Source organism: Carassius auratus, chromosome 24 (genome assembly GCF_003368295.1).
Source record: "Carassius auratus strain Wakin chromosome 24, ASM336829v1, whole genome shotgun sequence".
In the NCBI taxonomy this organism is placed as follows: domain Eukaryota; kingdom Metazoa; phylum Chordata; class Actinopteri; order Cypriniformes; family Cyprinidae; genus Carassius; species Carassius auratus.
Window position 1 is genome coordinate 17,013,205 of NC_039266.1, and position 25,987 is coordinate 17,039,191.

General features: G+C 37.4%; 3 protein-coding genes across 5 annotated transcripts; 1 reads left to right on the forward strand and 2 right to left on the reverse strand.

Annotated features, from left to right (window-relative positions):
* Window positions 1-853: 853 nt before the first annotated feature.
* On the reverse strand, window positions 854-3,919 carry c24h11orf65 (chromosome 24 C11orf65 homolog). Of its 3 annotated transcripts, none has more exons than XM_026201327.1 (10): window positions 3,425-3,919; window positions 3,037-3,088; window positions 2,826-2,949; window positions 2,634-2,726; window positions 2,465-2,518; window positions 2,077-2,286; window positions 1,693-1,826; window positions 1,379-1,546; window positions 1,201-1,256; window positions 854-1,081 (listed from the first exon to the last, which is right to left on the reverse strand). In XM_026201327.1, the coding sequence occupies exons 2-10, from the start codon at window positions 3,075-3,077 to the stop codon at window positions 927-929; spliced, it is 1,035 nt and encodes a 344-aa protein (XP_026057112.1). In that variant the 5' UTR covers window positions 3,078-3,088; window positions 3,425-3,919; the 3' UTR covers window positions 854-926. The 3 variants fall into 3 exon arrangements, with proteins under 3 accessions (XP_026057112.1, XP_026057111.1, XP_026057113.1); XM_026201326.1 differs by having other exon boundaries at window positions 3,037-3,091; XM_026201328.1 differs by having other exon boundaries at window positions 1,201-1,276; window positions 3,037-3,091.
* Window positions 3,920-4,285: 366 nt separating this feature from the next.
* On the reverse strand, window positions 4,286-13,166 carry LOC113042453 (uncharacterized). Its single transcript, XM_026201325.1, has 5 exons — window positions 12,741-13,166; window positions 11,640-11,779; window positions 11,291-11,462; window positions 10,083-10,128; window positions 4,286-9,668 (listed from the first exon to the last, which is right to left on the reverse strand). Exons 1-5 carry the CDS (start codon window positions 12,854-12,856, stop codon window positions 5,385-5,387), a joined length of 4,758 nt encoding a protein of 1,585 aa, XP_026057110.1. The 5' UTR covers window positions 12,857-13,166; the 3' UTR covers window positions 4,286-5,384.
* A 7,831-nt stretch (window positions 13,167-20,997) lies between these two features.
* chodl (chondrolectin) lies at window positions 20,998-25,985 on the forward strand. Its single transcript, XM_026201330.1, has 7 exons — window positions 20,998-21,230; window positions 22,708-23,053; window positions 23,140-23,297; window positions 23,411-23,461; window positions 23,547-23,633; window positions 23,860-23,956; window positions 25,047-25,985. Exons 1-7 carry the CDS (start codon window positions 21,155-21,157, stop codon window positions 25,129-25,131), a joined length of 900 nt encoding a protein of 299 aa, XP_026057115.1. The 5' UTR covers window positions 20,998-21,154; the 3' UTR covers window positions 25,132-25,985.
* The last annotated feature ends 2 nt before the right edge of the window (window positions 25,986-25,987 follow it).

Here is a 25,987-nt window from a genome sequence, read left to right on the forward strand (position 1 = left end):
ATGTATGTATGTATATATATATATATATATATATATATATATATATATACATATATATATATATATATACATACACACAGTACAGACCAAATGTTTAGACACACCTCATTTAAAAAGTTTTCTATGAAAACTGACTATGAAAATTGTAGATTCACACTGAAGGCATCGAAATTAACAAGTGTGGCGTTATATATGGAATTATATACATAACAAAAAAGTGTGAAACAACTGAAAATATGTCATATGCTACTTCTTCAAAGTAGCCACCTTTTGCTTTGATTACTGCTTTGCACACTCTTGGCATTCTCTTGATGAGCTTCAAGAGGTAGTCACCTGAAATGATCTTCCAACAGTCTTGAAGGAGTTCCCCGAGAGATGCTTAGTACTTGTTGGCCCTTTTGCCTTCTGTCTGCGGTCCAGCTCACCCCTAAACCATCTCGATTGGGTTCAGGTCCGGTGACTGTGGAGGCCAGGTCATCTGGCGCAGCACCCCATCACTCTCCTTCTTGGTCAAATAGCCCTTGATGCCTTCAGTGTGACTACAATTTTCATAGTCATGAAAATAAAGAAAACTCTTTGAATGAGAAGGTGTGTCCAAACTTTTGGTCTGTACTGTATATATATAGCTACAGGATACAGTTTTTAATAGTATTAACTTTTAGTTATTGTAGTATTTCAAATTCAAGTGAAAAGAGCTTGTCAACTTGTTGAAATATAAATTATATGTAAATAATGTATAAAATAATACGTTTTTGCATTTCAGTTAATGTTTATTTTATTTCAAGTAATGTAAAATGTGTTTTTATTTAGTTTTAGTTAATTACAACCCTGCATACCTCTGTAAAAAAAAAAAAAAACCAGTCGAAAAACATGACCTGGTATATTTATTCAAATGAATAAAGCAAATCAGATTGTGCAATATATTATCAGAGCTGCATGATACATTCCAGCCTCAGATGTGATCCAGATGTTGGCTCACCACTGGACTGAACCACTGGATCCTGACTGACTTGAGGTATCTCACAAATATCAGACATAGAGACACGAGCAAAGTCCTCCTTGTCACTCTCCGACAGCCTATCTATAGCGAGAAAAGTAGAAGTGTGGATTACGCATTTTGACCAGTAGAGGGCGCTACAACGCAACAAAAGTGTTTATTTCCTAAATAAAGTTGAATTAGTGAAAACCCCAATGTCTTACCTTTGATAAATATGCAGCATTTGCTGGTACCCAAATTCCTCCATTCATTGATATACCTGAGAGACAAGCAAATATTCTAAAAGGTATAAGGGAAAAAATACTAATTGGAATATTTTATGACTACCATGATGATGCCAAGTACAGTCTGTCACATCTAATTTGATATTAGCTTAATTACTCATCAAAATTGAGAGCTTTGGTCCATTCGAGCAGCTCATCTACTTCCTGCTCAGAAACTGAATCTGCTCCAATCTGTTCAAAGGAATCCATCAACTCTGTGGATTCTTGCACCAGCAGAGCTGTTTCGTCGTGTTCTGTATGAGCATGCAGGAGACCCTCAGCATGCCTGTGCACAAGATCTGTGTTTACAATTATGTCATAATTCATAAGATATTTCCAGTTATCTCTATGATTAGCTCAGCAGAACACATCTTATCACCCTAAAACAAACAATCAAACAGCTACTTTAAAGACATTTTTAAAGTACGTAACATTTTTCTCATCCATTCAATTTTCCGAATCTTCTTTTTTCTTGCAACATCTTGTCGCCGACGGATTTTGCAGTGATGGAATTGTATCTTCTTAACATTGGTTTCTTGAGTTATTGGGTCTTCGAACACAGAAATCTTTAATCAAAAAGGCAACAATTGTGTATTTTTCGTACTGTTACAATTTAAATTGCACATGAAACAGTAGAAATTAGCTGCATTTATTTGATAAAAAATACAGTAAAAAAGCAATGTAATATTTTTTTAAATGTATTTATGGAGGCAGTGATGGCTGCTGAATGTTTGGTTGGATATGTTTTTTTTACTGAAAAGCACTGATATACAAAAGGTGAAATGAAAATGAAAGTATTATGACTGGATATGTCACCTTGCAAGACAAAATCCGCCAGCCATTGTTCTCTACCCGCTGGTACCACCCAGAGTGATCCTCCCTGTCATTGCTCATCAATCGGCCATTATGAATCTGGCTTGGAGCAGGTTTCTTTAGCTGTGTGTAATCTTTAGGACTGGAGGCACACATGTCCACTATGGGTGCACGAGTGTATATTTTAAAGTAGATGTTTGGAGGATAGGTTGGCTGGAATTTGATAAACATTAGTTAGTAAGTAATTTGCAATTTGTGGCAATGTGTCTGTTTCATAATTAGATTTTAAATAACATAACCTTCTAGAGCAGAACACAATAACACATTACAGCATGTTCTTGAGGACAAATAACCATCTAATCATGGAAAGATGAATAACATCAACACTCACCCCACCCAGTCTGAATCGGATAAGTGCCCCTGAAGCAGCATCCAGAATATTAGCCTACAACAAAGCATTCAGGCATATGATTTATTTTTATTTTTTTAAAGAAGAGAAACATCTAAATATTCAAACATGCATTGTAAAAAAATAAAAATAAAAAATAAAAAAAACCTACCTCTGCAGGGTTAATAAATCTAAGAAGGAGACGTGGATCTCCTTGATTATGAAAGCTCACTAGTTTCTTGAGGTGCTTGAAAACAGCAGTATCCTACACGTGACAGACATAGCATGCACTACTTTTTATTTATGCATTCAGTCATATGTTGGAGAAAATGTAACATGAAAGTTGAGTGTGATCATCACTAACAACATGTGTCCTCCACGCTCGCTGGATGATCCTGGCTGCTCTGCTGAAAACTGATTCCAGCTGTGGGACAAGTATGACATTAGTGTCTGATGTAGTTTCCCCATCTGGAGATGTTGAGTGATGCCTAAAGGAGAAAAAATTATTTGATTAGTTTTTTTTTTTTTATATAGCTTGCTTCACTCATTTAGAAATGTTTTGCTGTATTTCATACCTGTCAAAAGAGTATGTGTGTTCAGTCATTTTCTTGTTCATGCTAGCACATGCTGCTTAAGGATAAAATGAGAGAGAGAGAAAATTATACTGTGATACATTAACATGGATTTACATTTAAATTAGCCGAAAAGGGCTGGAAAAAAAAAGAATAGAGAAAACATAACCTATAAATTATACTGTTTAACTAAGGCTAAAGCTCTGCACCCTGATTAAGCGTGTGCCATGTCAAGGAGGGAAATTGGTTTATTCAGCCAGGATTATGATTGTTTTTTTTTTTAGGCTACATTTAAATCCATCCATATAACGTTACTCATTTCAAAATTAAAATTAATATATATATATATATATATATATATATATCACTCAGTCTACAAAATGTTACTTACTTGATCTCTTGAGTCCTCTTCATTCTCAAGTAACAGAATAGCCAATATGCTTAAAATACCAGAATTAGAATGTTTAATAGGTACAAGGTGTTTAAAATAAGCAATGTACTGAAAATAAAGCGTTTTATCCTTATGATAATACAGAAATCAAACCCATCCGGTGATTATCGAAAAGTAAACAAAATCGTGAACTGGAGTTTCACATTACATCGACAAACTGCAACCAAAGACTAAACTTAACATTGAAGGAGTTAAAAAAATAAAGCCTAGACACAGTATAAGACTTTTATTGGTGACTGCACGCCTACAACCGTTACCAAAGCAACGTGAAAACAAACCTATTTTTACCTCAATGCTAGAAAGCTAGAAATACGAGATTTTATCAAAAATACATTTTAAATGGGGAAACTACGTGTGGACTAGAAGATTAATCATTTAACTAAAATATACGTTTAGTGACCTTTTCAGATTACATCTTTACGACAGTAGGTTGCGAAAAGTTAAGCATTGCGACTTTGAATCGTTCACTAATTAATAAAAAAAAAAAATCGGCTACTCAAAATACTGAACTTTGACGACAGACATTATCATTATTTTTTTCTAACAAAACGGTCCTAGTGATTGTTCTGCAAACCTGTCAACCATTACTGAAACATCGATCAAATTAGTTGCATCACTCATCTAACTAACTGTTTATTGTATAACTATGGCAGGTTGTGACATGACCTGTTTTAATGAGCTGCAATTAAGAGTTTCTGTGTTATTAGAGTACAAGTTTACTAAGACTAGAGTGTACTTGCTAATCAAATTTTAACATAGCAGTTGACCATCAAAGTTAGTTATTTAGTCAATACTTTATTACATTTTTATAAGTGATCAATATTCTTCTACTTCTGTGTTAGGAAAAATACAACCTAATTTATAAAATGTTCATAAATATAACTGAAGGTTTTAATAAAGACATTCAAGAAATGGCTTTACAAAAATGACCTTACATAGACCTATGATACACAGCATTTGGTAATTCTGTAGGTCAGTGTTGCAATTGACATGTCTTATGGAGAGTCCTTAAGGCTAATGCCCCAAACCCCTGCCCTGCATAATAAATTACAAAAAAAGATCAATTAAAATTACACTGAAAGCCGCACACAAAACAGCAAATCAGATTATACAGCATATAGAATCAACTGTGTGGTCTTATTTAAGAATGCTTAGTTCATCTGTGGTATGTCTTTTGCATACAGTAGATTGTGAGAGGTCCTGTGTTTGAACCTCAAATTAACAAGTCGTGGATGAGGATCAGCCACTGTTTTCAATAACACTTTCATACTTTTAACAATTCTATCAAACGGACAGCAGATATCGGTTACATCATCTTCTTTACAGACTTAGCCATAATGAATGTGGAATCATCAGTGTTTACATCTGTTAAACATAGTTGGCGTTCAGTTTCTTGGTTGGCAGCTTCTGACTATAGAATGTCTGTCAGGAAAATAATGTATTGTGACTGACACGCTATGCTTTCAAATGCTACAGTGAATGAAACAGCCAATAATCTACAGGAGACAGACGAATAACATGAGAATTCACCATTTCAAAGCCTCAAGATCCAGAAAATATATATGTAAAAAAGCTAATGAAACAGTGCATTGAACTGTATTGTAAATACATTCATCTTGAAATCAAACATTGTTATCCTCAAGCACTAAAGTATTCAACAACCCCTTATATTTAATATACAACAAGAAATATGAAATCAACATGGTCTTAAAATTCTGATATAATTCTTTCTATATATAATCTGTATTTGTAGTTGTTTTACAATTTAGAATTGACAGAGGCCTAATGTTGCTGCAGCTTTGTCATAGATGACACTATGCATAGAAAAACCCTGCAACATTTTTTAATGTTTAGCATATGTTGTAACGTGACGGAATTGAACAATATACAATTCTCTCCTCTAAAGTTCTGTTTCTGCTGCATCACTATTATCAAGATAGTATTCATCATCAGTTGTGGTGTCAGAATCAGACTCCTCAAAAACAGTCATGCTGGTTGTGTGGCGCCTTGATGACAGGATTCCACGAGGAGGAGACAGATTTTCTGGAGATGTCCATATGGGGGAAGACACAGAAGGAGCATGGGACATACGACGAGGTGAAGAGGACATAGTTGGTGATGGAGGTGGGGTTGGGTCTGCATCATCATGATTATTTGTATATCCAGATTGAGACTGTTTACCAGTGTTTGAATTTGCATCATAGATTGGGGAAAGGCTACTACTCATTGGATAGTCAACTACTGTATAATTCTCTTTCGGCAGAAATTCATCCAAACTTGAGAGGTCACTGATGCTGCTTGTGGAGATTCGTCCAGGACCTGATGGTCGGCTTGAAACCACACTGCTAACTGAGAAAGATCGTCCACTGTGTAGACCATACTTTAAATCAGCACATGATGAGGACAAGCGAGACCTCACCAGATTTTGCTGCAGAGGACTCTTGGTGGCGCTCTGAGGAGAGAAGTCATCTGACTCACAAAGTGAGTTTGTTTTTTTTCTCAATGGACTATAAAACACATTGTCATTTTGAATGTCTTCTGAATCAAAATCAAACAAATAAAAGGGTGATGGGGGACCGACTGAGGATTTTCCGTAATGTGGCAAGGTGGCAGAACGATTCATATTTTGGGTCTTTTGCCTGTGTGGACTAAAGCTCCTACCATAAGACCAGTTTCCATTTTCATCGCTATGCCTCCTTTGCTGATCAACATTTAATTTATTCTCGGATGATTTATTTAATGTCAAAGGTGACAAGGACTCAAAAGAGGCTTTATCGATTGTCAAAGATGAGTTGGAGGTCTCCCATGTGCACTCAGAACCCTTTTGTTCAATTGTAGATCTGTTTTGCCAGTCCATATTTAAAGTATTCTTAGATTCCTCTAATGTAAGTGGCGACAAATCTGCAAAAGGTGCTCTATTGGTGGACAAAGATGAGCTGGGGACCTCCCATGTGCACCCAGAACCCTTTTGTTCAGTTGTAGATCTATTTTGCCAATCCATATTTAAAGTATTCTCAGATTTCTCTAATGTAAGTGGCGACAAAGATCCAAAAGAGGCAAAAGATGCTTTACCGATGGTCAAGGATGAGCTGGGGGCCTCCTGTGTGGACCCAGAATCATTTATTTCAGCCTTAGACTCATTTTGATCACTCATATTTAATGTATTCTCAAATTTCTTTAATGTTAGTAGTGACAAAGAACCTAAAGATGTTTTATCAGTTGTTAAAGAGGAGTTAGAGGGTGCTGGGTGGCTCTCAGAACAGGTTTTCTCCTCTGTCTTGGGTCTTTCAAAATTCTCAGTATCTGAGGGCTGCTGAGTGGGACTCTTGTTCTTTTTTGGTAGTGTGTCAAGTGAGCTGTCTGAACGTTTGACACCAAATGTCAGTTTCAAGCGATTTAACATCTGGTCAATCCTGCTGTTCGTTCTAAACACTGGCAAATGTCTTTTGGTTTTTAAATACTGGGGACTAACATCCTCTTTGTCTGGTAAAGAAGCTGAAGAGAAGACAGCTTCTTTGTCTTTCTTGACTCGTGAACTAAAGAGGCCTTTTTTTGAATTGGAACTTTGCATTTCCTGCAATCTCTCAGGCATATGCACAGCAGGAATCTCTTTCTCAACTGTCAGTGGAGTTTCACTTTCTACTGTGAGCTTATCAGGTGATAAATACTTACTTTTCTCACCCTGCCTGTGCTTGGGGTATGCATTACCCATATCAAGCTGAAGTTCCATCAGGCCATCATGCTCCTGATTAAAGAAGTTGTTAGAGCCAGTGCTGAGCTTCCTTGGGTGTGGACTTATATTAGCTCTTTGGCTTTCCATGACAAAACTTGCATCTGGAGCAGATTGTAAAAGGCATGGCTGGGCAGGTTTGTGATTATCTAGGGCGCTTGTGTAAGCTTGAACTGCTGTCCTCTGTTCTCTGTTAGAAGCAGCAAACTGTTCCTTTGGTTTTCTAATGCTTGTGTATGTGGACAGTGAAGAGCTTGGAACACTTTTTATGAAGTCTGCAGGAGTGGTTACAATATCATAAGATGTAGATACCCGAGTTGTGGGCACAGGCAGAGAGGGTAGGTCTTGTAAAGTGTTGTTGAGTGCAGGTCGTGAGGAGATGAGGCTAGAATATGGAGATGTACTGAGACGAGGAGCTGATCTTCGTCCAAAATCAGGAGGCAGAGATTGAGCTGGTGCTATATGAGAGCCAAAAGAGCTTCTTTGTAACTCTTCTACCTGTGGCGTAAATGGATTGAAGTCAAATGAAAATTTTGAAGGAAGTGTTTTCCGGTCACCTGGCAGTGTTACGCATCTATCTTGCTTAAGAGGTGATGTTTCACCTCTCTGTATGTGGGAAGTAGGGGTGGAAGGGGAAGGGGTGGACACCGCCGGGCTGTACTCCCGTAGGTATGAATAAATGCTCTGTACTCCTACAGTTCTGAGAGGTCTGCTTGGAGAAAGAGGGCTCGAAAGATCCATTTGATTTTGACTTGACTGAGAATATTTCTTAGAGTCCAGATACATATTTGTGGGACTTGTTCCATCTACAGAAGAGTCTTTCCTGGGTGAGCAGTTAAGCCTGTCTGTGAAAGTGCTTGTGCCCAAAGAACTAATGTCTGTTATATTGTGTGTGCTTTGCGATTTATATTTTTGGATATTAAAGCCAGATTGATGAACATTAAAATTTGTCGATTCTTTGGGAGAAATTTTGGTATCTGGAGTTACTTGTTGTTTGGTCACATAGAAGTTTTGCAGGTTGGTGTTGTTGGCAGTATTTTGTTCCACTGCATCTGTTTCTTCTGTACTGGAATATTCCCTCAAAAGAACTGAATAAGAACGTTGTTGGGATCTGAGAACACCAAGTTGGCTGGTTTTGGTTGTGGAGTGTGGGAAATGTTCCTCATCTGCTTTGGCAATAGAAGTTTCTAGTCTCTTTGAAATCTCTGTCTCTGGATTTTTTAGAAACAGCGATGCCCTTAATGGCACTCTTTTCCTAATTCTAGGTGAGAAATGGAACTGACTGACTGATATTTCCTCTGTTCTTGCAGGAGTGTCTGGGTTTTCGGCGGTTTGGGCAGCAGCGTTAACAGGATGGGCAAATGATGGAGTTTTCAGAACATCTCTGCTAGGCAATGTAAGGGACCTTACAGACCTAGTCATCTGAGTCTCTGATTGTGTGGGCTCAGCACTACAGTTCCTCAAATTTGACCTCCTCAAGGAAAGAAGTAGACTGCTTGTTGTTGGCTTAGAGCTCAATGATTTGAAAGACTCGTGTTTATCTCCAGTATTTGATATTCTGTACCCTGAATGGGACAAACCTGGTACCTGACGTGTGTCCAGAGGTGTGGGAAAAGGATGCAAATCTGTATTATTGTACATCATGCCCACAGAAGAGGACTTGGTAATGGGTCTCTTTGGCTGTATTGTGGTTGTGATGTTCGGGGAATTGTTCTCTTTTTGCCAGTCAGGAGAGTTATAGCTGGTCCCTGCAGTCAACTGCATGTTATTTTCATTGGCCAACATGTGTTCAGATGGTCGCCTCTGAGAAGGAAGATATGATTGTTGCTGCCGATCCTGGCGAAATAAGGTAGATGGGTTCATATTCGGGCGTAAGTCTTTGGGTTCGTGCTGTACGTCATTGCCGCCTTGCTTGGGCCTTCGAAGGCGGCCACTCCAAGGTGGAACAAGAACTGAGACCAGGGCTGAAGACAACATAGCTGATGTAGGATTGATAAAACCAGGTTCTGGCTCAGGGGTATTTTCAGAATGAGGAGCAGGTAAATAGTCTGATGACAAGACCCGGTTTGCAACTTCTGAATGGTGTGCAAAAAACTGGGAATCAGTGCTTGATTTTAGACCATTGTCCACTTCAAGGGAGCTCAGATTACTGTGGTTTTGTGGATTTGTTGAAGCATTCTCTCTACAGTCATTGGCTCCAGATTCCTTGTTGAATTCTATTTGAACCTCACAAACAGGATGAGTAGAATGTCTTTGTGAGTTGTGAACAATTTCTGTTTGTTCATGAAGGCCTATATTATATTGTATTCCTGTATTTTGTCCCCGCTTTGTCCCACGTTGTTGCAGAGTGGAAAAACAGTCTTCATCAAAGCTTGCTTTTGGCCCATCCCCATTCTTAAATAAATCACCAGTTGATTCGCCACATTGGTCAGTTTGTGAAAGCACGTCCCTTAGCTGTCAGAACAAGCAACAAATCTTTTGATTATTGACAAAATTTGCACAAAACACAGGCACTAATTCAAGCACAGTAGCATTTGTACATTTTAGATTGCTAAATTGCATTTCAGGAGCTGCTTGGGAAAATTGCAATATATGCTTCTCATATGTATTTGAACTATTTGAACAGATCACCACTCCCATTATATAACTGTTTATACCGACAGTTCAGCTTCACAACTGAGCTTTACATTCCACTAAAAAATTGTCTGCATGTCAAAAATGCATGCATGGAGTGGAATGTATTCAAATGGCAGTACAATAGAGATATTCATTATATTTAAGATATTGATTTGTAAGACATAGATTGTATCTTTACACCAGACATTATCTTGCTAAAAAAATAATATGCATCTTAGCTTGAATGCTTACCTCTGAGTGGTGTTGATTAGCTGTGTTCTTCACGTCTTCATGTGTGCTGTAACAGTCAATTTGAGAAAATAATTTTAAATTAGCATATGATTTTTTAGATGAGCAAAAATGATAACGTAGATGAAAAAATACCTCCGTGTTAAATAAGATTTTTCAAAATCTCAACAAAAGATAAGTTCCCTCAGGCAGATAAACAAACATTGAAAACTATGATGAAAACAAATCTTTTGTCTAATTCAATGTTTCACACGCTACTCTTCCTCCCTAAATACTTCTTCTAGTTCAACGTCTTTTATATGTTCAGCAAGGCAACGCAGGAAAACAAGATCAACGACATTCCATCCTTTCTCTCAGTTTAAGCATTTTAGGAGTTAACAATTCATAGGCCTGACATGAAGGGAGGGGTCCATGGTTAAACTGTTTTAAAATTAGTACAGAGTGTCTCACACATTAATGCATACAGTCAAATACACATACCTCTTAAAAAACAAACAAACACCCTGTTTAATATCTGCTTTGAAAAATGAGAGAGCAGTGATGTCAAACATTTTTAAATAAGATACTGTAATACTACACAATAAATGTATATTTACTGTTTCTAAGAACAAGGTGTAAAGACTTTATAAAGGTGTAAGCACTATTTGAAAGCATGAACCCACCTAGAAATGGTACAGCCAAACAGCAAATCTTTGCCTTTACACTTTCACACTATCGTTGTCATTAAATCATGATTTATTGCTATATAAGGACTATTACTGCCTGTCATGGGTCGAAAGGGCGTTTGCTGCCCTGGCTAGGACTGTGCAAATGACACAAAACACAAAGTGCTATGGCATAATTTACAAGACAAAAGATATTATTACGTGCAGTGTGCATTTTCATAAAACATTTAATAATTGGGAGACTAACAGTTTTGGAGTGAATGCTACAAATTTTATCATTCACTGAAGTTGTTTATTACAGCAGCTGATCCAGTTTTATTATAAAACTGGATTTTAAACTACATAAGGAATTTTGGTCAATGCCATATACTGATAATTATTTTCATGTTTTGACCGATAACTGGTAAATGACTGGTTAAAATTATATATACAATTTGCAGCTATAAAACTTTGTTTAAAAACAAAAGTGAACACTAAACTTTTTAAAGCATGACGACCCCCCCCCAACAACAGTGTGGAAATGTAAAAAAATAAAATAAAACTCACAGGTTAGTTATAGCTTTCAGTGTTTTTTCCTCCGCTGTGTCTTTTTTGTTTCTTCTGTTGGGAAGACTGATAGAGATGGTGGAAGTGAATCTGGCAGACTTCCTCTGCTCCTCAGATGTCCTACTGAGGTCCTCCTTAGATCTGAGAAGTATTATTTGCCTGATCTGCAAATCTGATCAGTTGAGAAGTGTTACACATATGCAAATATGCATGTTTTAAATGACATTAAATGCATGTCATAAAAGTGAACTTTTAGTCAGAATTTAATGAATTTATGATAAGCTGTTATGTCCTGTTAAGTCTGTTTCTGAAAACAAATGCATCTTATAATCCAGTCATACAAACTCACCTCTGCTGCTCTTCTGCTGGCCTGTTAACTGCAACGATGGTGAAGAAGCAGTAGTTCCCGTTTCTAAATCTTTCTGGTTGTGGATGCGTTGAGCCAGTGGTCCAGGATGGATTTTCTCATGTTCACTTACATTCTGAAAACTAATCAAGCTTCAGCATTACAATACTGCTACAATACAGTCTACAGAGAGCGGCAGTGTTGTTCTCAATAGACACCACATGTCTGCAGCTACTTAGTTAAAATTAAAGTTCACTCCCTTAAGAAGAATTCTCCACAGGAACACCCATAGATGTTTTCTTAATATATCGACACATGTAAGTGACAGTGAAATTTCACATGTTTTGTCTCCCCTCTACATGTGCAAAGAAAATGATTACAGTAGTTGCCAAGTAGACAGAAAAGGCTTTCTCGTATTTCTCCTAATAATGCTGAACATTAATTTTGGCTAAATTACCCTTTGTTAAAATTATTATTATTAAAACAATTGAGACAATGTGGGTGTGACAAATTGCACAAGAGCTAAAGTCTTACCATAAACATGGTGAGACATGTTGGGTTGACATTCAGCAAAAGATTAATATCACCAGTGACACCTCATTAGATATTGTGGAGGTGCGTTTACAATCATCTGAAACGATTACATTTAGAAGTAGTCAAGCAAATATGTTGGTTAAATTTTTTTTTGATATATAATCTTAAATCCTTGATTATGTAGCTATGCATCTCTGTGTGTGTGCAAGATAACAACATGTATTATATAACTGGGGTGGTTCCAGACAAAAATTCAATGATTGAATCAATGTCCAATCCATTGGCATCTTGTTATAATTCTTTGACAAAGAATGTGTAACTGTGGTAAAACTACATCGAATGCCTCTAACTAATCTAAGTAATATTTACGCAAACTCTTCAAATTACGTAAGACCTAATTTACAACCTGTTCGCTTAAAGTTACAGACTTCTATAATGTTGTCTGCGGAAGATGATAAGGGTCAGTTTAAGACAGTGAAAAGCATGAAAAGCAGTTTTTGTGTTAGAGAAGATGAGTAAGAAAACGTACTAAAAACTCCAAGAACTTAGAAACTTTGTATTGTAGCCTACCGTGATTTATCAGTTTGTGTGTAAGATCCCTCCTGATCTGAGACACCGCACGTCACGCTGACTTTCACTCCGCTTTGACAACTTGACTGCTGCAACTTCAGATCATGTGTTGACATTATAGGATTAATGTATCTGGCTCATCTAGTTCGGTTACCTCCCTTTATGCCTTCCGGGGATCAGCTGTACCCTAAAGTACCCTCACAGGCGGCACGACTGTATATTCCATCGGAGAAAATCGCGCGCGGTGATGCAGACCCGTCATACCGACAACCGTAAGACCCGACGCCACCCGTCAAATGTTTCTTTCCCACCGAGACGTGTTATGGTGGGCAGAGCCACGGAAGTGCGGAGTGAGCATGTGTTTTAGCAGCAAACTCCGTACTTTGAAATGTCAAGTTTATGGGACCTACAGTGATAAGACACCTTGACATAATTGGAAACTGATTATTTTCCTGTATCATAAGTCACTTTGTTATATTTCGGATTTTGCACTTCCACTCAAGAGAGAGACTTTCGTTTCGAAACTGATTTTAATTGAAAAAGGGAAATTATAATAATAAAATGCATATACCTGTTTATAAAGCTTGTAATCTATGATGTCAGATAACCAACGACATGAAGGCTATAAACAAGCGATAATTGAACAATAGTACGTGTGTTTTTCCGCGCATGCCATTTCTGCGAATCGATTCTTTAGAACAATTCGTTTTAAAGAACCGGTTAAAATGATTCAGTGATTCCTTTCCTTCACAACAGAACAGCGTCAGCACGTGGTCACTGATGGCATTTCGGCGTGGAATAGGCTATAGACACTTATTCTAATAAAGCCATGTGATGTGTGCAACACATATAGCTATTTATAACTTTTTGATTAATAATGGTTGATTGGTCTCGTCTCCATTCAGTTTGTTGCATTTATGATTACTCCAAGTCAGTTAGAATTGAAATGGCAATTTCGCATTTAAATATTAGCCTACTTGTATACATTTACACCACTGGACATTATCCATTTTAATCAGATTCTCTAAATTAATTCATTTTAATCAGATTCTCTAAAACTTTCTCAGGTCTTAAACTTGACTGGTGTCCACCTTGAGACTAAACAAAGGCATTGGTATGTATTAAGATCAATCAGTGCAATCTGAAACAGCTTACATTTTAGTCTGGGACTAGACTTAAAACTTGTCTGTGAAACTGTCATCTGCTTGACTTATTATTACTAATGTAAATAATAATCATTGAATCGGATGACTAGCGAACTGCTCAAACCGGTAATGAGAACCAGTTTAAATGAGTACTGTGAAAGATCCGACTCAAAAGAACCATTCGCCCATGAATCGGACATAGCACACAAATAATAGGTAATGTAAACAAATGTGTCTGCATCTGGGATCCGATCAAGCCTCTTATTAAACATTTTGAAGGGTAAAAAAATAACAAAAATCCTCCTAAACTATACTCTTAGCATTAATATACTGAAAATTGCAGTAAAACAACAAAATGATTGTTCTTTTCCTTTAATCACACTGTCAAAGTGCAACTGAGGTTTACTGAGAAGCAAAATATTGAATAAGTGGTGAATAAAATGGAAGGGAAAATCAATCCTAATTAAGATTTTGTTTTTTCCTTGTCAGTAATCAAGAGAGATAGCTGGTTAGACATTCTGCTTATCCTGCAAGGATTAATAAGCCCAGAGCAGGATTCCTAATTATTTTATGTAGAAATACTAAAAGGTCATCAATTAGACTCATTAGCTCCACTGGTTTAAGGCAAGAAGCCTGATTGTAGTGTTGCATTCACTGATCTATAATAGAGAATATATATAGATCAGTGGTTGCATTGCTTAAGGGTGTGCTATGCAGATGCACATACATAATATTGACTTGAATAAAATAATTGTGATGAACCACTCTATTGTGTATGCAGGGGGAATGTGTTCTATAAAGATGTGATGTTTGCTTCCAGACAAAGGCTAAATATTCAGCCACCGCAATTATAAATCTTGTCATGGAGGGATGCTTATCTCGATCCATTATAGCAATGTAATTTAAATCTCTAATAAAATCTAAACAGTTTTAATGAACTCTGCTGATTAAAACAGAAACCAATATAGTGCATAACTTGTATGATAAATTCATCTTTAGCCTAATGTCTTTTAGGTTTTTGGCACAAGCTCAGTTTGATCATCGTGCTGGTTGTAGTAGTCCGTCAGTTGGAGGGAGTTACATATTTCATGGATGGCTTGTCACCTGCTGTATAAATCAACCGACAGTGCTGGAAAATGCATTATCTCCTGGAGAGATTATGACAAGGCCAATTCATAACTGTGAATTGATTTTCTTAAATGCTGGCTGCAATATGGCAGTGTATTCAGAGCATGTATTGTGGTGGTTAGCATAATCGAGAGTTTAGGTTCCTAAAATAGTAATCACAAAATATAATCAGCAAATCAGAAAGACCTCAGTATAGTGAATAGAACACATTTTGCTCCAGGTAAAGAGTCAGCACTTAACAAAATAGGTTCACGCAATATCACTAAAGGTATATATTAATAATAGATTTTGATGAAATGTTATTATTATAGGTGGTGGATGTGGATGTATATTACTAAGATAGTTATAATGGTTGTGGCATAGCTTGTGAAATCACAGCATAAATAACCTTAATCATAGCACCAGTAAAAAATAAATAAAAATTCTTTAACGTTATTATAGGATTAGTTCACCCAAAAGTGGAAGAGTTTGTTCATTGTAGAATTTTAGCGTTACATCACTTTCTCACCAATAAATCCTGTGCAGTGAATGGGTGCTGACAGAATGAGAGTTCAAACAGCTGATAAAACATCACAATTATCCACACGTAAGAAGCGAGAAGCTTTGTGAGAAAGAAGTCTTTCCAATATTGCTTTCTCCATTGAAAAAGTATTCTCATATGAATCAGGAGAGAAACATGCACAGATTAGCCATTGTTTACAAGCAAAAACAGCTGCTACTTTTTCACTTGACCTTTTTTTACTCTCATTTGAGGTGAGTTGGAAAATAAACTGGACAGATCTAATTGTATATTAAAAGGAAAGACTTGGCTTGAGTTGCAGAAGGCATTGCATGACATTTGTGTTGACGTTCTCAGGAAATATATTGGCACTATGCCAGAGAGATGTGCTGCAAAAGTGAGAAATATTACCAAATATTAAAGTGGATAAAACTTAAAAACAAAGACTTACTTTATCTGATATTTGTTGTTCAGAACAAACATCTGCATGTTTCATGAACATTATGAAATGGAGTCATGTTTTGGAGGCAAAAAATATCAATATTTTATATATATATATATATATATATATATATATATATATATATATATATATATATTTTTTTTTTACAATTTTGGCCACCACTGTATGGTTCAGAATAAGATTTATTTTGCCAGATATTGCCATGAATAATTAAAATATGGTCCATAAAGGGCATAAATTAGATGCTACGGTAAATAATTATAATATAATAAAATATAAATAATTAAAAAATAGTTGCCTTATGTACAGCTAAACTGCTGTAGTTAATGGAGTTCCCCTGTGCCCTCAAATCTACAGCTGACCAAAGCCTGTCTTTAAAATGCCTTGAGCTCATTAAGCACCAGGAACATCTTTATTAATTGACAAGACAATCGTTTAATTAAAAACCCAGAGCCCAGTCATTGTGCCAGGCTGAGATGACATTTGAGCAGGATGCTTGTGACTGGTGACTGAGAGGTTAACCGTGGCAGCAGCCTGGCAGCCGTATTGACTTCTAGGTAATTATACTTAAGTGGTGACTAGAGGAGGCAAATGGCAGTAACAGATTATCTGTTTTGAGGGGATGCCTTCTTAGAATCAATAAGAGTCCATTTGTGGAAATAGGGCAATTTAGGGGAAAATACACCCCTGTTCTTGGTCCTAACAGCAGTCATTTGCCCCTGCTACCATACTGAGGTCTTAATTTTTTTTTTCAAATCTCTCATAGTTAAATTAGGAAATAAAACAGAGAGGGATAAACAGAGAAAACTGTAGACATCAACAGCCTCTCTAAACATGAGTTATACATTTGTAACTAAATATAAGGTTTGTTTTCCTGTGTCCGAAAACAACATATTAAAATTGAGGACGAGAAATTATTTTAACAGGACATACACTACCATTCAAAATGTTTGGGTCAGTAATTTTTGTAATCTTTTAAATCATTAACATTTTTGAAATAATTAAATCATAGAATTGACAGCAAAGGCATTTATAATGTTGCTAAATATTTCTCAAATGTATGCTGTTCTTTTGGACTTTTTATTCATTAAAGTTTCCAAAAAATATTAGGAAGCACAGTTGTTCTCAAGCACCAAATCAGCATATTAGAATAACTTCTGAAGGATTATATGACACTGAAGATTGGAGTAATGGCTGCTGAAAATTCAGCTTTGCCATCACACAAATTCTAATAATATTTCACAATATTACAGTATTTTTAATCAAATAAATGCAGCCATGATTAGCATTAAAACTTTTTTTTCAAAACCACACACAAAAAAAAGGGCCAAAGATGTTAAGTGTATGAACATTTTAACTGCTATCCCACTGCTATTTTTTATCTGCATGCTTTCATGTGTTAGCCTACAGACATGCTGCCCTTCTGCCTCACACTGTAATAACTGATTACATTAATTCTGGGACAAGCATCCAGTCACCAGCTGATGTCAGCCCATGGAGCCAATGCTTTTTGGGACAGGGACGCTGTTGGGGAAGTCAATGACCTCTCTAAGTGATGAGAGAGAGCAAAACGAGATTGCACCCCGGGTCTCAGAGGAGTCATAAATAGATTTGCTTGTTAAAGCTGTACTTTTCCCTGGCTGTTTTACCGCACTTACACTTTCCTTAAGCCCTTCCTACTCTGATTCTTTGCTCAATTTGCACACAAACACGCTAGAAGATGAAAGAACAGAAGCAATTTCTTGTGACGGATGGGGAAGACTCTTCTCAAATAAAGCTGAAACTTCGCTTCCCCGATATACAGGGCCAAATCACTTAGACTAACTCTTACAGTCAATCAATTGCATTTACATCTGCTGCGACTCGGCCAACCAGACTCTCCCTATGAGACAGCCATTAATTGGCTTGTGCAGCGGCATGGACCGCTGATCAATCCCAATCAACCCATGTGAAACGTTCATAATAGAGCACTAATACTTATGCAAGCCTAGCCAAACTCACACTTACAATATCCCAGAAGTGAATTATAGCAAAAGATGATACGGGTCAATTATCAGTTCGGTTGGATATATGAGTTATTGGAGATGAAAGCATATGCGTATAGATTTGAACACAGAGATTCTTAAATGGATCCCAGGCACTCTCTCTCTTTAATGTTCCCTTAATCTCACATTGCCAAACCGTAGTCTTTAATCCAATCAGCAAAGAGCTTGTTCTCATTTACCCAGAAGGCTTGAGGGGCTCAACATACATCTGTGGTGGGGTGAGCCATGAAAGGATGGTGTCTTTCCCCCTCTACATGTCATTTTTCACAGCATGAGTTTTCCCTCTTGCCCTCTTTAGAGACCTCCATTTGAAGGAACCTAGAAGGAAAGAAAATGAAAGAAGTCAATACCAGCTATCAATGGATTTTTCTGTTTTAAGACACTAAAGCAATCTACATTTTATGATTGCTCAGAAATAATCCACTCAGGATTAATTCAATTAAAATCAAGCTTATTTTTAGGTACAGTAATGCTCAGTGGGACCAAATGCGCTTTGAGATTGAATAACCCATTGATACGTTGTTTCCAACTAGTTTGTATTCTTAACAATAAGAGTATATGCTAATAGGGAAATATGTTCATTGGGTCAAAGTTCATAGGTCAGGTCATCCTTAGGTGGCACAAATGAGCAGTACAAGTGTTTTGTACTGCTAGTCAGATTTCCAATAGAGTTCCAAATCAGCAGCATCTTAAAAATGTGTCAGTATCTCAGGCTGGGGTCTCAGAATGGTAAAAGTGTCACAAAAACCATGGATACATTTAAAGCCAATCTCTTAAAAAGGGTCGCAGCATCTGTTGACACAAAGCAATAACATTAGGCTTCTTTGGATCCACCTCTTTTTGCAGGAAAGCACAGTTCAATCCTTTAATGTGAACCATGTGTGCCCTAAACCTGATGCCGCTGATTACTTCAGGGCAATTAAGCTCACTGATAGAATGAACTCAGTGTGACTTGATGCTTGATCTGAAAAGAAGACAAGACAGAGAGGGGGAGAAACAGTGAGCAGCAGATGATGAGAGCAGAGAGTTATGTGATGTTCTGGCAGAGCTTGCAGACTGGGCCCATTGTCCGGGCTTGCAAAATCAGCACTTCCCCATTGCTCTGGTCCAGTTAAGACGTTTTCTGCAAGCTAGCCGGTGGTGCACTCAGCGTCTTAGTTTTTCGTGATTGCCTGACATTTCTTTTCTCTTCTCGGCTTCCAGTGCTTCCTGCCAGATCTTCTTAATACCTCGGCTGACAAGGGTCCTAGTAATAACGCAGCTGCCTTTTTATTGATAATGTGTCACAGAATATCTTGGTGTCGTTATCGAACACTTTAGGAGCGGAATGGCATTTTCAGTGAGAAATAAGTGATCGATAGGGAACAGCAAATTAAGTAATAGCATTTTTGCGTCGATGCATATTACAGCTCAGTTAACAGCATTCAAATCGGAAAGGCTCTGCGCTTCTGGATGAACAGATCAATCCGTGCACAGAGCTGACGTCTCGCTTTGACAACATAATTAGTTATCATACAGAGAAACGTGTTTGAGGACAATATGAAAACCTCCCTCGGATATTCAACTCATGGATCAGAAACATGAAGAGGCGGCCAGGGAAACCATGTGATCCTCTATGAAGAAAACAACTTTGTAAAAGTGAAGTGAGATAAATAACTGAGATGAAGGGTGTCAGCTGAGAAGAGATGATTTTGTTAATGGGAGGTCTGACAGGAAACAGGATACATCTATTTATGTGTTCACATAATTTTGCTGCATCTCAGAAAATTAGAATATCATGGAAAAGGTCTTTATTTTTTGTAATTTTATTTAAAAAAGCAAACTTTCTTTTATTCTAGATTAATTTTCTGTTTTCTGTAACCATCATTCTGATGGTTATGATTTACAGCTTAGAAAAAAAAAAAAAAGTATCTAAAAAAAAATAAAAAAAATGAATGCAGCCTTCTGCTAGGAGATTTTGGAGCACTTTATATTTATGCTTCCATCTGCTGACAAGCTTTATGGAGATTCTGATTTCCTTTTCTAGTAGGACTTTAGGACCTACCCACAGTGCCAAAACCACTTCCAAGTGGTTTGATGACCATGATATTACTGTGCTTGATTGGCCAGCCAACTCACAACCTGAACCTCACAGAGAAGGGTATTGTGAAGAGAAAGATAAGTAACATCTGACAAACAATACAGAGGAGCTGAAGGCCGCTATCAAAGCAACCTGGGCTTCAATAACACCTCAGCAGTGCCACAGACTGATCGCCTCCATGCCACGCCGCATTGAAGCAGTAATTTCCGCAAAAGGAGCCTCAACCAATTATCAAGTGCATAATTAAACCTGCTTTGAACATTTCAATTTTGTATCTCTTTTTTTGATTGATCTTTGAGAAAATATTCACCTTTTTTTTGAGATACTGAATTTTTAATTTTCCTAAGCTGCATGTCATAACCATCACAAAAAACTCTTGAATCTAGAATATAGGAAAGTTTTTTTGTTTATTTATTTTTTATTAAATTACAAAGATAATAACTTTTCCATGATATTCAAAAAAATTTAAGATGCACCTGTAAATGTGATATTGTTATGAAAGTTGCTGACCATCCAGACCTACATTAAACTTTACATCAGGATCAGTTGAAATATCATAATTCGGCTGTGTCTTTTTGGTTCCCTAAATTAGATGCATATTATTCAAGGGTGTTTTCACCTCAACCATTGACCCAATCACGCTTAAATCATTTTATACACTAAAACTATGTGTTTGTGACCTGCCCCATCATCCACCTTATAACTGGAGAACGCGTGTCGACCCTGAGACGAGTTTCATTTAATAAAGGAGGCGATGAACATCTGCGCCCTGTTCGATTACCTGCAATAAAGCCCAGCCAGCCACGCGCTCGTGAGTGGAGGCGCGCGTCTCTCTCTCTCTCTCTCTCTCTCTCTCTCTCTCTCTCTCTCTCTCTCTCTCTCTCTTTCTCCCTCCAGAATTCAGAGGCGCTTTTCAGAGTGTCAAACCAGCTCGGTGGAAATAATGTCTTTGAACACTATGAAGAAGAGACTCTTCCAATAAACGTTAAAAAGGCGCCCGACTGGAACAACTCTGTTTGAAGTTCAAACCATCATACTCGAGAAACACGCGAGGATGCGCGCGGCAGTTGGAATCCTTTGTGCTTTGACGTTCCTGGTCTCGTGCATCCATGGCGCGAGAGTTGTGAGTGGTAAGTTTTAGTTTATTTAGTATGAAGCTATTTTCATTCATATAATTTATTTCAGAATTTAAACCAGTGAGAAAATATTCCTTTATTTGTGGTAAAATTTTGCTCGAAGGATAGCTATTAGTCGAGTTTAAAGGGTAGTTCAGACAAAAATATGATTTAATAATCTTCAGATTGTCTCAAACCTGAATGCAGAATGACATCCTCAGTCACCATTCACTTTCACTATTGAAAATATGTGTGAAGATGGTGACCAAAAGTGCAATTATCCATAACATCATAAATTAACTTTTGTGTTCCACTGAACAAAGACATATATGTTTGAAACAAGGATCAGGATGAGTAAATGATGACATTTTGATTTTGTATGAACTGTCCCTTTGAGTATTATTTTCAACCCACTGTCACACCACAGTCTGTATTAAAAGTATTAGTGGTTTTTAAATTATATTTACATAGCTTTCTCTTCCCCTGCTTTGTTCTCAAACTGATTTTCTGTGGGGCAGCTTCAAAATTCTGTAATTTTTCATAATGCTCATTCCTATTCACCTCTACTACTTTATTTTATAATTTAAGTATCTCTCAAAAACTATATGATTCTTTTATAAAATCTTACACATCAGCTCATAGCTTTCTCTTCCCCAAAGTTGATTTGTCTTGAAGATCATTCTTGAAGCTTGTCTCCAGCTTGGCTTAACAAAAAATGGGATGAAAACAGAAAATGATTATGAAAGAAAAATGAGAGAGATTGTTAGAGATAAAATAGATTTGCCATATGCATATAAACTAAAAGGATGCACAATGGGGAATTGAAATTGAGCATTTCTTTGAGATGAGATTGGGGTTTAACAAAAAGTGACTAGAAAGAGGAAATTTTGAAGAACGAAACTGCCAGAACATTCCATGCTGGAAGGAGTGAAACTGTGCTACACAGACAGGAATTGAGGAGGAAAGCTAAGGAAATTGGTAGAGAAAATGCTGAGTCCAGTTTTCTCCCAGTTAAACCCGGCCCATTACTAGGCTCAGATTGATGATATAGCAGATCTGGACCAAGCAATTATTTAAAGTACCTCCCGGGCAGAGAGCTAATGTTATTATTAGACTTTTAACAGTCTGTGTATTAATCACAGTTCTCTTTGCTGGGCCTATTAGTGCATCTTAAGTGTTCTCTATAATAGAAGTGCTTTGTTTATGATTTAATAATAATTCCATGCATTTTCCTCTTAGCTGAGCCTTTAACTCAGCATCCTTTAAACATCCAAATCTCTATCTATCTCTCTGTATATCTCTCTGTATATCTCTCTGTCTGTCTGTCTGTCTATCTATCTATCTATCTATCTATCTATCTATCTATCTATCTATCTATCTATCTATCTATCTATCTATCTATCTATCTATCTATCTATCTATCTATCCTCTACTGGAGCAAATGTTATGCAGAACAAGAAGTTGTTAAAAACACTTCATTTTGTGTCTTCAGGTCAGACAGTGTGTCAGGGCACTTCCGAGCATCCATGCTATAAGATCGCTTACTTCAGGGATGTGTCGAGTCGTGTTGCATTCTGGGAGGCCAAGCATGCATGTGACATGGATGGCGGTTCATTGCTGAGCATTGAGAACACTGCAGAGCAGAAGCACATTGAACATCTTCTGCAGGAACTCAGCGTCTCCACTTCCACCGGTGCTTCCAGCGGGTCGGGCGTCACAGACGGAGACTTCTGGATCGGGCTGACACGGGTGGAGGACGAAAACGCACAGGAGCATGGCAGCTTTGCCTCGTGTCCTGACCTGTATAGGTGGACAGATGGAAGTGTCTCACAGTTTAGGTGAGATGTGACTGATCTTGGGCCTTTTCAAAGAAGAAATTTACCTCAGGTAAACAGTCATTAAAATGAGCACTTCTGTTGTACAGAAACTGGTATGCTGATGAACCATCATGTGGAGGAGAAGCTTGCGTGGTGATGTATCACCAGCCTACAGCTCTCGCTGGGCCTGGTGGGCCGTATCTTTATCAGTGGAATGATGATAGGTGCAATATGAAGCACAATTTCATCTGCAAGTATGAACCAGGTTGGTGATTTGCATTGTGAATTTTTTTATATGACTGTCAAAAGTGACCTGATTGAACTCAATTCATCCTACTAAAGTGGTTTAGCTTACAATGTCTGTTTTATTCTGAGCAGAAAGTTACCTGGTAAAAGTTCAGAGTGACACGCCTGGAGGCCCTGATGTCGGTAAGCAGCTAGGTGTCAAATCTGTCATCATTTGACTTGAAGAGTTACGGATGTGTTGATACTTATCTGGTAATGTGCCCTCCAGGTCTTAACTCAGAAGAACAAGAGGAAGGGAGAACACCTCCCGTTGATCAGGATGAGAACCCTCTACTTATAATGCCAGGGCCCTCAAGTAACATTAGATTTTAAATTATTTAAATGAATATTCAGTAAAGTATTCAGTAAATTAAAAAAAGGAAAATAAAATGATTGAGTCAGGATTATATTTTTTGCAGTAGTCAACATTAAACCACAAATGCTGTCTATTGAGTTTCACTAATATTGAACCCAGAATACAACTAAAAATAAATGCCTGTATGAATATGGAAGCCGAAGTGTGTTTTTGTTTTCTCTCCCAGGTATGCTGCTAATATACGTGATTATCCCTACCATCCCTCTCCTCTTGCTGATCCTGGTGGCTTCAGGAACGTGCTGTTTCCAGATGTTGAGCAAGAGGTGAGCCATTAAGATCAAATCACTGTAAGCTCCGTCAGACGAATGCTAATGCGCTGTCCTATTATGCACAGTATCATCCAAAAACTGCGACACATCAGGAAGTCAGTGTCTCACTAACAGCCTTTGCGTCTTGATTAATCAGGTTTTCAGCTCACTAGCCGAGATCTGACACCGTCCTCCGTTTTTCTCTCTAACCCAGAGGTTTTACTGTGATTAATTCGATTCAGCTGTTTATAACTGTGCCTGCCAAAACAGCTCAGCCCAAACTAATCACCATCAACACTGTTATTATAGTGCACATTTGGCATAAAGGGGGAGGTGTTTGCCTGACACATTACGTCACACTACCTAAGAGACAGAGTCCAACTTGACTTCTATTCCCATCAATATCCGGATCTGCAGGGAACTGCTGAAGCAAGCCATTCCCGTCCTCTGCCCCCCTCCCCTCAACACAAAACATGAAACACAGTTCATCTCCCTTTAACCCTCGGTCCGTGCTTGACAGGACATTATATAGTAGCTTATTTGTGTAATTTATTATGTTTATATGGCTGACGCCCCCACAGAGTGATGTCTTTTTAACATATTTCCGATCACTGTGGCAGACTCAGGGATCCTCAGACAATGCATTTAATCACTGGCAATGACTGAGTGCGCTCTGTACGATAAAAGGCTTCCTGGAGCGAGTTCAATGCTTTTGGATAACCGTCTTAACTCCTTAACAGATGATGCTACTGTTTTATGATGTTTGCCACTTGCTCTCATGATTAAATACCATCATAAGACCTGGAGGAGTCACATATCAGCTGCTTTGGTGCGTGTTTCTTATAGTGTGTACCTTTAAATGTCTGGTCTTCCATGCATTGTGCTATTAAACTTTAGAGATTCACGTGGGGAAATCGGCCTGATTCACAATGCACAGACAAACAATCCATATGTCAAATATTAACAGATTACAGTATAACAGTATATATAAACAGATCTACTCATAGAGGGGTGCATGTTAGGGTGCATATTTCATAAAAAAATTAAAAATATGTCATCAGCTCAAAATAATAAATAATTTTATTTCATAATTTTTTTTTAACAGTAAACCACGGACCAAAACGAGTGTTAACCAATCAACTCTCTGGATCTCCAAGACGCCAAAGATAGACAGTGGCATGGAGGTTTAAAGAATCATCTCCATGATTCAAACAGCTCCATTTTTCTGGCTTGATCAGCAACATTCTCGTCTGGTGGCTAGTTTAGTGTATGATTTAATAATACTAGCTAAAAGTTAGATACATATTTGCATTCCTGTACAAATGTTGTGCTCTCACAAATTTCTTAAGTCTACAAGTTTCCTGCTTATTCCCATAACCGTCTTCTCCATTTCATCTTTCTTCAGAGAACCACAACCACAAAAAAAAGAGGAATTAAGAGTTTGTTGTGACTGCGAATAGGGACACACAAACTGAAAAGAAATTAATCTCCAAAAGAGCATAAAAAGACAGCATCATAGGTTTTAGAGTAATGTGTCTCATTCAAGAAATGAGAGGCCTATTTAATCCCCAAAGTTTCTCATGCATTGCCAATAATGGCACAATATCATGTATAGTTATGTGCATACGATTAATAATTTGGTAGCAAAAACATCTGCAATCATTCTTTAAATGAACAGAATCATTGGCTTATAAAGTGACTGTTATGCTCTGCAGCCTATGAGGATGTTGTCATAAAGAAAAAGATGAATTCATAAAAATGTACATATTTTTTGTATGATGTGACTGCAAAGCTGCCACTGTTATATATGCAGTTTTTTGCATGTGAATATTTTATCACCCCCTTTTACAATACTGCATATAGAAAATATCAAAGCTAAAACGTATTAAACTGGTTAGCAAAAGTGATATTGTATCAGATACCGAAATTAGTCAGTTAGTGAGCGTGAGTAACATTGTGTGTTTGAATTTGAAATGTGCTGTTAATACTTTTGTATATTTTGAATTGGACGTGTACAAACGGATTAAAAATATTTAATTGCGAAGA

What these genes read in the sequence shown, in the direction of transcription:
- c24h11orf65 (XM_026201327.1), bottom strand. Translation starts at nt 3,077, where the DNA reads ATGAACAAGAAAATGACTGAACACACATACTCTTTTGACAG. An exon ending in CACACATACTCTTTTGACAG is followed by an intron (nt 2,950 to 3,036) that starts GTATGAAATACA and finishes TTTCTCCTTTAG; the next exon opens with GCATCACTCAACATCTCCAG. An exon ending in GATTTATTAACCCTGCAGAG is followed by an intron (nt 2,519 to 2,633) that starts GTAGGTTTTTTT and finishes GCTTTGTTGTAG; the next exon opens with GCTAATATTCTGGATGCTGC.
- chodl (XM_026201330.1), top strand. Translation starts at nt 21,155, where the DNA reads ATGCGCGCGGCAGTTGGAATCCTTTGTGCTTTGACGTTCCTGGTCTCG. An exon ending in GCCTGGAGGCCCTGATGTCG is followed by an intron (nt 23,462 to 23,546) that starts GTAAGCAGCTAG and finishes TGTGCCCTCCAG; the next exon opens with GTCTTAACTCAGAAGAACAA. An exon ending in TATAATGCCAGGGCCCTCAA is followed by an intron (nt 23,634 to 23,859) that starts GTAACATTAGAT and finishes TTTCTCTCCCAG; the next exon opens with GTATGCTGCTAATATACGTG.
- LOC113042453 (XM_026201325.1), bottom strand. Translation starts at nt 12,856, where the DNA reads ATGTCAACACATGATCTGAAGTTGCAGCAGTCAAGTTGTCAAAGCGGA. An exon ending in ACACAAACTGATAAATCACG is followed by an intron (nt 11,780 to 12,740) that starts GTAGGCTACAAT and finishes AAGCTTGATTAG; the next exon opens with TTTTCAGAATGTAAGTGAAC. An exon ending in CTGAAAGCTATAACTAACCT is followed by an intron (nt 10,129 to 11,290) that starts GTGAGTTTTATT and finishes TGACTGTTACAG; the next exon opens with CACACATGAAGACGTGAAGA.